The sequence below is a fragment of the Pundamilia nyererei genome, unplaced genomic scaffold (assembly GCF_000239375.1).
Source record: "Pundamilia nyererei isolate P.nyererei 1_Seehausen unplaced genomic scaffold, PunNye1.0 scaffold00451, whole genome shotgun sequence".
In the NCBI taxonomy this organism is placed as follows: domain Eukaryota; kingdom Metazoa; phylum Chordata; class Actinopteri; order Cichliformes; family Cichlidae; genus Pundamilia; species Pundamilia nyererei.
Window position 1 is genome coordinate 71223 of NW_005187852.1, and position 11922 is coordinate 83144.

Genomic DNA, 11922 nt, shown 5'->3' on the forward strand with positions numbered 1-11922 from the left:
ATTTGGGGTGATTTGCGAAACAAGATCTGGTCGTAAGTGTGAGCCACGAAGGTCCAAATGCCCAAAAGTGTATCGCGTGTTAAAGTATGCTGTAAATAATCATTATGTTTGAACCTCGCGGATGGATATTCTTTCTCCTGACTCCAGACCACCGCTCGAGGCTGTGAGTTTGACTTTAAACCTTTTCTTTTCTTTTCCTTAGGCCCCGGCACGTTACATTCCTGCCACTTTATTACAGGTCACTTTCTCCCAACGAAGGAAAGCTGCTAGTAGAATAGTACAGAATAAAACCTCCTTCCTATAAAAACGTACCTGTTGTCTCGTTTCACACGCGCCTTCCTCTAAATGTGGTGTGAAGCATATAGACTGTTGCATGAACTTATATGAACACATGCTGCTGAAGTTACTGTGTGATCAAACTGTATGTGCACACACTGGGACTGATAAGCACACATAATCACAGTAAGCAATCATCTCAGCATCCAACCTTTGCAATATTACACTATCTATGTTACAATCACTGGAGTGAAAGAAACCAGAATCAAGACCTGCAGTGGAATAATTTAAAGGTGCACCTTTTGGGAGGATTTTATTGTGAATTTTTAAAGCATCACAGTTGAAGTGATTCTTGCATTTTTGTATTATTTAAAAGTCATTTAATCACAAGTTGGACTTAACATTTTCTCATCTTAAAATATGAAATACGTTGTGTAACTTTCTAAAAACTTTGAAAGCTCTACTGGGTTTATGGTTAGGATTGAAAAAGGGACTGTAGAAAATAAACATATGAATAAAAACTATATAGCAAGTCCAAAACTGAAGAGGACCTAGTTAGGATCCCTGTGGTGCTCCGCAGCTAAACAAGCTGCAGAAAAGTCTATGCCAGAAACACAAGACACAAAAATTTAAGATAATGCACTGTAGTAAAGGATTTTATAGCCCCTCTAGGGAGAACACGGTGTTGCAAAGCTTAAAGAGTACTCTGCTTAATTCAAGAAGTTTTATGCATTAGCAGAGATCAGGGCAAAGTACACGTGATCCCTAACACTGATCTGCGGTTAAAGTTTTTAAATGTATCATAAGGAGGGTGTTTGGGTCAATGGTATGAAAACACAGTTATGAATTTTAAGATCCATCATGTTGATTCTTTGGGGACTAATTTTGCATAAAGTGTCCTAAGGTCATTTTAAACTTCAGTAACCACCTGAGCGCTAACAACGGTGGGGTTTTGTTTTTATGTGGAATAAAAGTCTTTGAAAGAACTTCTGTATGTTGTTGCTTTTTCACTGATTAAAACCTGGACTGCAGACTTGCTTTACACCGCTGTGCCTCCTTTGCTGGTCCGAACCGTACTTGGTATGTGGGGGTACCTCGGTGGCAGTCAGAGGCATGGAGGCATGTGCTGGCCCCTCCTCTTCGCTGAGGCTGCTGAGTTGAAGCGCACCAGTACGCAGCAGCGACTGCACCGCTGAAACTTGGGTGAGTTGGACAAGCTCTGATTTTTATGAAAGAAATCGCCAACAAAACGTGTGATTTCAACGCTGGCTGGCTGTTAATGCTTGGAGCTTTATGTGGTAAAATCGGGGTCAGTAGGACTGCTTCTCTCTCTCTGTCTCCGGTAGATGACAGGGGTTTTTTGGAGCCGTCGATGAGCGCGTTTGAAGCGGTGCCTTTCTGGTGAAGATAAGGGGATCGAGCTCTACCTGTGGTCCCCACCTTCCGCCAGTCGGATCAATATGAAAGTCCTGTAAGGGTTTATTTTTTGATTTCTTTTTAAAACGGCTCTGTAAACGTATTTCTGCAAAGTTAATTTTCGGCTTTGCAGGCTGCCTCTGCCGCTGCTGTACCTGTCGACTAATAAGTTCGGAGGGAAATAACTAAAAGACTTATTTTTGTTTTGCAGGATTTGTGTGATCGCGTTGACCTTCGCGGCGAGGTCTGCACTCGGAGTAAGTCCCTTTCGTTTACTGTGACACTTCCTCAGGTGGAGAGGATCCCCGCTTGGTTTATTTAGCGCAGATGAAACTCTTAAACACCCGATTTAGATGGAGCTGTGTTTCGTGAAAGAGCAGCTGAGCTGTGACCAAAATGGGGAGCTTGGTGTCTCGTTAAAAACAAGTGCGATAGCTGCTTGACTTACAGTGTTACAAAGTTACTGTCATACATCGCCGACACGCAGGTCATCCATGCTGTGCATGGCCTCTGCCTGAGACATATGGTGATACTTTTATACATTTCTATTATATTTTTTCTAAAAAACTGTATTTATTAAATAGAGTCAGTCTTTCAGTGCTATTTGTTATTGTCATTTAAAGTAAATAACATTTGCAGACGAGCTTGTTGCACCGTTTGTGCCAGACACTGCACGGTATGTGGGTCCCTTTTTTAAGCTTTGAGCTGGAGTCCACATTTTTGCATCGAAAAAAAACCCAGTTCATATTTGAGTGGGCCCGCTCGCAGTTATTTGCAATTCAAAGCCCGCCCCGCTGATGAATATTAAGAATTAGGAGGATATCACTAAGTTTCCAAGCCACACCTTTCTGCTCAGTTGATGAGGTTCTGCAGAGGGGATTGAAAATAGTGGAGGGCTTTGGTACTTCAGGCCCACTTTGTTTCTGTCTATTAATCATTTCAGTTGCACTTTATAATAAGGTTCGCAAAATAGGGTGCAATTCCTCTAGAGGAGAATGGAAAATTATATTCAAGATTCAAAGATTCAAAGTGTTTATTGTCACGTGTCACAAGAGAAAAGGCTTTTCTTTGTGCAATGAAATTCTTTCTTTGCTGTCCACCAACAGATGCCGGTTAATATATACAATAGAAATATAACATATGAATACAAATAGTGCAAATAAATAGCTGAAGTGCATTTTATCTGAAACTGCAGTGTGTGTGTGTGTGTGTGTGGGGGGGGGTTTCTAATCTTTTAACCTTGCCTTTTTACATTTACTTATGTATTAAATTTCTGTGCATCATTAGTGCTTTACTATTCAGTTGTCCTCTTATATTAAATATAAAAATGTGATGAGGACAGCTCTCTCTCTTTTCTGCTTACAAGAAAAATTAAACAGCAAGCAAAAACTGCAGGCTTTGGGCCCAAGTGATCTTATAACACATCGTTCCACGCCCTGTCAAACATCCATGATGCACACCTATTTAATGCATAATAAAAGTGGAAAATAAAAAACCCCCAAGGTTAATCCACTACATGATATGGCCCACACCCCTAATTCTACAGCATACCTACAACGTACGATGTAAAGGTTTTTCTGTTACTCTACTAAGTTATGTACTATTTAAAATTTGATTTGTATCTCCTATAAAATACCTAAAGTTACAAACGTCTTAAAAATACTTCTAGTATAATTATTTTTCCTAAAGTGTTCAGTATTGTGCAGTATTTGTTAGGACTGCATCTCTACTGCGTTCGTTTACTGTTTTAAAATTAGATTATGGTGTGCACTTATCCATACAGTGATGTTTATCTGGTGTGTGGTGGAAATGTTGTGGGGGCTAAAAGTTCAAAGACAGGTGAAGAGCTTATAGACGTCAAAATAGCTGTTTCGTTGTTGTCCTCTTGCTACAGAAAGGAACACATACTGTAACAAACAGGATTAACAGCAAAATAAAACAACACAATGCTGCTTTAAATATCAAGATATGTAAACATTTAACAATCAGTGTATCTCTATGATTTATCAGCAGTTTTACAGATGTGTTTTGCATTTTTGTAACACATGAAGTGATATCAACACAGATAAAAACCATAATAACCTTCAAGTTGCATCATTTTGCTTAAACAACTAGATATTAAACATTTAGAACTTCTTATAAATGGAGGAAATGTGGGAAGAAGTGGTATCCTTCATAAGGTGAGATAATTTTCTTATCTCACAGCTGCATAAACCTGTTAAAAACCAGTTGGAAATCCTTAGAAATTAGTTGGTCTAAAGCTGGATACAGGGCTGTATGTCCTACAGGAGTAAATGAGAAGTTGGGGTCTTGCATTCCTTAATTCCATCTTCTTGACATTGGTGGAAAAGCAAACAATCAAATAAACAGAAGTGGAAATGATAGTTTACTCAGGTTCACACCAGTCATCTGTAAAGAAGCTGATTAAGCTGTGAATGAAAGGAGCGCCGAAACCATTACAATAAAAATTAGAATAAGAAAGAGCAGCGGCGCTGTTTGATGATGTCAGAGGTCAAAATTGGTCTTTTGAAAATACAGCACATAGTCTCCACAACTGACAAAATATCAGATCATTGTGTAGATATCGCTGGGCAGGAGCATTTAAAATGTGTTTGACTTTGTCATGCTGGAGAGGATCAGGCTGGCCTCTAAAGGTTTGCTCACTGTCTTTAGTAGAAGGACGAAGGAAAAAAGTAAAAAAGTAAAAAAGTGCTATAACGCAGTAATTACATGCAGTTTGATCTTGAGCTCTCCCAGCTGAGGGAGTCGCAGGAAATGCCGCTCAGGTTGTGCTTCAGCAAAGACCGACTGACATTAAAGTGATTCAGCGGCAGAAAGCCTCCTGTATCCCAAAAGGAATCAGCTGATGGAGCTGCACTGACTTTGAATTGACTCCTCCACCCACTTCCCGCCTCCCTGTTGTTTTGTGTTGTGTATGTGTGTGTGTGTGAGTTGGTGACTGAGTGAGTGACAGATGACTTCATTGGGTGGTCTTGCCTTTTATAACCATGGTAGCTAAGTCTTTGGGTACCGCTGTGGTAGCTAAAGTTTGTTTTGGGATGAATTAAAATATGAAGTTCATTCCTGTCTCTGCACCACTGAGTGCAGGAAGGTGTTTGTCAGGTGATGTCAGCGTCATCAGATAAAAGCAAACACTTGTTTATCTCTCAATGGCACAGAGCGAGAAGATAGCCCAAGTTTAGGGTGAATGCATTACTTGCAGAAGCCCAACTCTTAGTTATTTGGAATCTTATCTGGGCATATGTAGTACTAGTATAAGTTAGCATGTTGTAGTTGTACAATATAGTAGCAGTAGACACTCTGAAAGGAAAAATAACAAGTGCAAAGGATTTGATGCAACACAAGATTCGCATCAAGGTAGAATACAAAGAAGGCTACAGCTTCTGTGTGATCCTACTCACCATATAGTGAGTTGGCCATTTTGAAGTGCTGTCCAAACTTTTAGCAAGTGTTGCTTTAACCTATAGTGCACTTAAAGGTGTCGTTAACTTTGTATAGTATTTATGACAAAAGTTCATGTCGGCATTCATTTACTTATCTGACTTATCACTGTGTGTCTGCAATGATAAAACCAACAGTGCCAAGAAAATGAATCCTGTCTGAAATTTTAAATATTTTGCAAATGAAGTCATGAGTGAATTATTTCAGGCACGGCCGATGTTAACCATAATTATGCTTTAGCCACCTAAAGTTAAAGTTAAGGGGGATTTTAGCTGTTGTCACACATTCTGACATGTTTTTGAGGCACACTCAGCTCGAGGCTTCAAAAGGACACTTCACTAGCCAATGGGTGATTGGTCACGGTGTCTACACCTGTCCGTTATGCTGTCAGTCAAAAGAAGTACGTCTGGTAGCGGCTTGAGTTGTAACATTGGTTTTGGTTTGCTAGCTTATGTAGTTTAAGTAGACTGGTTGGTGTATTTATAAATTATTTTACCACTTAGTGAACACATAGAGAAAGAAAGACCTTCTGTTGGAGCTTCTGCATGGTTTCTGGTTTGTAAGAACTGACGCTACTGTTGGCACAAGGGAAACATCCCACAGGAGTGAGGAAGAATGGTGAGGAGAGGGGAGGCGTTATGATGGGACTGAAAGCAGGGAGTCCAGAAAAACTAGAGCAAGTGATTTGGAAATCATCGAGAAATCAACTCTTTAGATTTGTTTTGACCCAGCTGAGCACATTTGTATGGACCACTGAGTCTCAGACAGATGAGATGATGAAACTCTTAGGTGTTGTTAAATTTACAATTTAATGTATTTATTCTGGCATAAAGAACATTTTTGACTTTGGTGATCTGAGTCATGCTTGAAAGAAAACGTTTTACTTACTGAAGAATTCTGAGTAAAAGCATTTTTGGGTCGTGAAGTTTTTTTTTCTGAATTTTGAGAAAAGTTAGAAGTCTGACTCCTCATTGTTCTTACTGTCCTCCAGAATTTTTATTTAAATTTCAGAATTCTGGACGAAAACTTGAAAATTACAGTGTTTTCTCTCAGAATTACGACTTTTGTTTCTAAATTTTTAACTTAAATCATATTCCGATTCAAACTCAGAATTCAGATTTTTTTTCTCCGAAAAAAGCGCATCATTCTCAAACAAAAACCCAACGCCGACACCCACACACGAAAAATTAAACAACGTTTTTGTCATTTGGTCGAATCCGGTTCCATAGGTTCCAATTTATAATGTCGATAAGTTAGGATTTGTTAATAAGTTTTGTGAGTTCTGGTTGCAGTTGCAGAAGTTTAAGGTTTGTGCTCATGAAATGATCTGGAATAACAGGAAAATTCACTGACTTCTGTCAAATAAACCCAAAGAATCTTTGCCTGTATTGCCACTCGACCACTCACTCTTACATCTACGAGTACTCAGTGTCGCCGTATTATTTAGTCTAATCAGATAGTTTGCCCTATTTTATCAGATATTTACTTTCCATATTTCATAATTAATTTTAATCTGATTACCAGCTGATGCAGAAAATAGCCACCTCCTCTACCCTCCCTCCCTCCCCCCTTGAATTCCTGCAGTGTTTGGCAGGACTTGTTTCCCACTCCCTGCAGGTGCTATAGACTGGAACATTCCAGAGACGCTGAGTGAAGGGACCAATCACTGCTTGATTTGTGGGTTCTAGACCCTACACAACACAACAGTCCTCCCCCCCCACCTCCTTCTTTCTTTCCCTCCTCCTCGCCTTTCTTCACCCAATCATTACCCCCCTCCACACCCAGTTTTCCTATCACTTTTTGCCCTCTCTGTTTCCATAAGTCAAGCAATCCATTACCAGTTGATTTGTGGTGTGAATAGTAGTTCCCCACAACCTTTGCCTTTTTTCATTCTTTCTTTAAAAAAAGCTAAAGTGTGATTGATTACTAAAGTAGTGCTCTCCTGTTTAATCATTATTTAGATGCATTTAGGTTGTTCAGTTTATCAAAACAGTTATTATGATAATTGGTGGATAAATTTAGTCAATTTCAAATTAAAAGTACGAAGATTCTTCTGAGTTTTTGGCTCTTGCTCAAATAAAGGAGATACAACATTTTGCTCAGAGAAATGTAAATGGCAATTTTTCACCATTTTCTTATACTTTAGGATCAAGCAATTAATTGATTAATGAGTCATCTGTTTGGGTTAACAGGAGTTATGGCTATATGTTACAGAAACGTCCACACTTTCTTCCCAGATAATTTATTCAGTTAGAAGGTTTTAAAAATGTGCCTTCAGGGCTTAAGCAAGAATTTTTTTGTCGAGTTCAATGTCACGGTGAGGTCATACTGTATAATTCTCACTTTTCAAGGACCTGTTGTATAACCTGTGTGAATTATGTAAGAAAGAGGACAGGGTGCAGATTATGACAGATTTTCCTCATACAGTAAATTCTTAAATCAGCCTTATGTCGACAAATCATAATTAAGGGGAACCTGTTAAAAACGTTGCTGTATTTAAGACAGAAAACAAAGATGGTGGCATACAGCCATACTGGGAAAATGTAGTAAAATGAAAGCTGTTCGATCTAATTAAAATGATTTAGGACTTTTCCTCAGGTTAAAATACTTCAGGGGTTGCATATGGGTTTTAGTTTATACGTGCCACAAGTGGCAGTGGGAACGATCGAGACCGTAGTGTAGTTTCCTCATGGGAAGAAGGCTTGGGACAGGATGAGATTAGTCAAGTTTATGAAAAAGTTCTGTTGTTGTTTTGAAATGTGATAAAGAGCCACCTGGTCAATCTGGAGCGTGACGTTTGATGTGACCGGGTCGTGCTGCGCTCTCTCAGTTCTCACAGTTCTCTCAGGCAGACGCCTCTTCTGTCTCTGCTATTTTAATTCTCTCATCTTCTTCATGACGGCCTGCCATTCCTTTTTTTGTTAAATCAGTTTTTACTCACTCGTGCCATTTTTCTGGTTTCTGCTTATGGCTTCAAAGCTGATAAGACTCTACTACCTGTGTTGTGCTTGCAAGCACTGGTGCATGTTTCCCCATAAAATCATACACATCCGCTTAGGTCCACTGCAGGTGGGATGAAAGACACCCTGAGCCTTTTTTTTTTTGTTACCGGGAAATACCCTCATCTAATTATGTAAAAGGAAATGCTGGCTTCTCATGATGTTACAGGTACCATGTACACACATTTCTAATCTCATGTGATGGGAGAGCCAAGAGTCAAAAACCAGACAGAGAAGGTCTGAATGAAACTTCACATAAAATAATTGCACTGAGTGGTAGCAGAGCACAGTGATAATGTATATGCTGAGGAACTGTCCATTGCATTCTCTACGTCTAAGTTGGTTTACCTTCAGATTACCTTCAGTTATATTGGCCTGATCAAATCAATCAGATGAAAAGCTGTATAATTTACATTTTCAGGTTTGATTGATCTTCTTCATTTGCTTCTCTCATCGCCTTCGCCTTATTATGTTATAATTCAGAAACACTGAACTGGAAAGTTTCTGCCAGGAACTGGTTATGTTGATTCCTAATAATGGCACATAATGAAACAAGAAGCATGTTTCACCTTTGGGGAACTATGTTTGTGTTACTCCTGTACAGAAAATATTATGGAATGGTAAATTATCACGAGACAGTCTATATACAGCCAAATCTCTTGATTTAACTTGTAGATTTTAAGGTTTTAATACGTTCTGTTTCGGCTTCAGTAGTGGTGGTTATGGGCAAATATGCTGGAGACGTTAGCACTGTTCAAACTTCAGGATCTGAACCTATCATTGCTCTGGTTTCTGTAGGTGCAAAAAACCAAGTAATTACCAATAACAGGCAAGCGTGAAGACATCTGCACTAACCGTCTGATGATGGACTTTGAATCAAAGCGGACTTGCTGAGGCAAAAAGTATAATCCAAACGTAATGACATAGTATAATGAGTAAAATGTACTTATACATAAGCGTATAGTCGTGTCATTGAGAGTTCAAGAATGAAGGTACAAACCACACTGTACTACAAAGAAGTAATACCTCTCAAGGGTGCAGTAACATTACCCTTGAGTGTACAGGCCCGCTGACAAGCTGTTGTTTCCCTAAAGGTACAATAAGATACTTTATTTTACTTGGAAGTCTACGGTGAGGGACCCAGCATAGATCCACTTGCATCTGTGCAGAAAAATAAATGGTTCAGTTGGATGGATTAATTGAAAATTAATAGAAACTTGAGTTGGAAGAAGTTTTTTTTGCTGGAAATAATGTCAACACTGTCAGACACCAGGTCTTTTTCTTCTTTGAATCCTTATTTAACAGAGATTTTGTAACACTGTTTCTGTTATGCAATCCAGCTAAAAGCCCTGATTGTCATGTTTTTGCATTGATCCATGTTTGATTTCATTGCTGTGAAAGTGAACATTGTGAATATTATGTTTTCTTAAAACAGTTTAAAAGCTATGGTCAGAAGCCATGAAACATCTTTTGTTGGGTGCGGATCGTGTTCAGGACAGTTGATAAAGATGATTGAAAGTTTGTCTTTTATGTGTTACAGAAGGTGTGAAGATCGTTATCAGACCTGCAGCTGGGATTTGCCAATATTGAACCCGTTCACTACTGGCGCAAACTGGAACGACTGTGTTTTTGTCTGTCAACTGTTGGTTTTAGCGTCACGGTTGAACTCATGTTATGGCAGTTATGGCAACATTCCCCTCCATTTGCCAATTCTTGGCACAGCTACTTTCACATATCAGGTCTGCCTCATTTTCTTTTGATCAAGCACATGCTGTCAGGTTGTCCCACGATTGGCCGCGGTAAACTCAGAGGTCAGAGTTCGTCTGAGCACAACAAAGGCAGCGGGGGTTTGTGGCTGCAGCGACAGCTTAACATTCCTCCGCCCACTCTCTCCAGATTTGTTTATTGCACTTTGTCCTTTGGTTTTTTGCCTTTCATGAAAGGAAGATGAGCAAATTCACTGCAGATACAGCTAGAGCATATAGTGATATAAAGAAAAGAAAGGAGTGGGGAAGGCGTGTGATGATGTCTTAGCTTGTTTGATGGTATCTTCTTTTATCCTGAAACAACATATTCCCCCACCTATGTTAGTTTGTGGTATTTCATTATTTTTAATAAATTGTGGTTCTCTGGCAGAAATTGGCTGAGTGCCCTCTCCAGTTGATGCCAGACAAGTTGATGTCCCAAGTGGAGGAGTATAAGTATCTGAGGTCTCGTTCATGATTATGGGTAGATTGGCAAACGGATTGGTGCGACTACGACAGTGACGCACCAATCCGAATGCTATACCAATGTGCTGAAAAGAGAGCTGAGCATGAAAGTGGAGCTTTCAATTTACTATGTTCCCGTCCATATCTACGGCCACTAGCTCTGGTGACCAAAAGAACGAGGCTGCAGATAGAAGTGTCTTAAATTAGCTTAATTTGAAGGTTTGCTTCAAACAGGAGCACAGGGTAAAGAACCTGGCCATTTGGGAAAGTCTCAGAGTAGAGCTACTACTTGTCCACATGGAAAAGAGCCAGTTGAGGTAGTTTGGGTCCTACCGAGAGGAAACCCTGAGGCAGGATGTCTCTTACGTTGGGCTTGGGAAAACCTCAGTATCCTGATGAATGAGCTGGAGGAGGTGGCTGGGAAGAGGGAGAACTGGACCTCTATTCTTGGAACCCCAACGCTGAATAGTGGTAAACAAAAAAACAAAAAAACAACCAAAAAACGATGGATGGATAAAGTGATGGAGGAAAACTAAGAGCTTCATCACCTCGCTTTGTATATCTGAGCCTTTTACTGTCTTAATCTTGTAGTTTCCTCACACCAGTCTTGTCAGCCCTCTTCAAGCTAGCATTAGCTTTAAGATTAGCTTGGCAAAACCTCTTCATTTAGCATAAAAAGATAACAGCTAACAGGTAAAATGAATGATTTAGCAGGTAAATGAACCACGCATTTCTTTAAGGAGTCGGAGGAGTCTCCGAGCTAAAAGAGGAGTAAATACTTGATATATCTATTGCAAATAAATGCTAATAATACTCCAAGAATTCAGGATGTGTAAATAGAGGCGACATTGTTAGCATTTTAGCCGTAAGAAGCTTAAATTCCAATTAAAAAAAACTTAGTCTAGCATTTCTTTTTCTAATCTACAACTGCTGTCAGGCTATTTAAAGAATGCTACTCTGTTGACAGCTGTAATATTTAAAGAGCTAAGAGTGAACTAAAATGCATCACAATAGTAGTTTATTTTTTAAATTATGATCAAATCATGACCAAATGTTCACCCCTGTTGTTAAAAAGAATGACCAACATTAAGACATAATGATCTCATAATGATCTATGGGGTACAATTTAAAGTATAGGCCAAACTATAAGCAACTTTCTATATAAAATCATCATATTAGTGAAGGAAACCCTTAAACCTTGCATGTTGTACTGGCTGACATTTCACCTCTTTATTGTGGACTATACCACATTTGTATCATAGACATAGCTAAAACTGTGGCCGATACTTTCCACTTTTTTGTTTTGTGGCTTCCTTTTTATTGATTTTAAAGCAGAAAATATAGCAATTTAACCTCCCATCCTCTGTAGACTTTCAGTTTCCTTTACCTTGATGCTCAGTTTTTCCCCCCACGACACCTTTACTTTGGCATACTTATGCATGCCTGTGCAGGAGAAACACATCTTCTTTTGTTTGTCAGTATACTGTGGTGGTGGTCTGGAAAATGCCCCTGTGGAGACAAGGTGTGTGTGTGTGTGTGTGTGTGTGTGTGTGTGTGTG

General features: G+C 39.3%; 1 protein-coding gene across 1 annotated transcript in view; it reads left to right on the plus strand.

Annotated features, from left to right (window-relative positions):
• Positions 1-1425: 1425 nt before the first annotated feature.
• Positions 1426-11922, plus strand: part of col4a6 (collagen, type IV, alpha 6) — a 137658-nt gene continuing 127161 nt past the window's right edge. Inside the window, exons 1-3 of the mRNA XM_013916070.1 lie at positions 1426-1479; positions 1623-1747; positions 1904-1949. Coding sequence (XP_013771524.1) covers positions 1737-1747; positions 1904-1949 — 57 coding nt within the window. The 5' untranslated portion in view covers positions 1426-1479; positions 1623-1736. The remainder of the gene's footprint in view (positions 1480-1622; positions 1748-1903; positions 1950-11922) is intronic.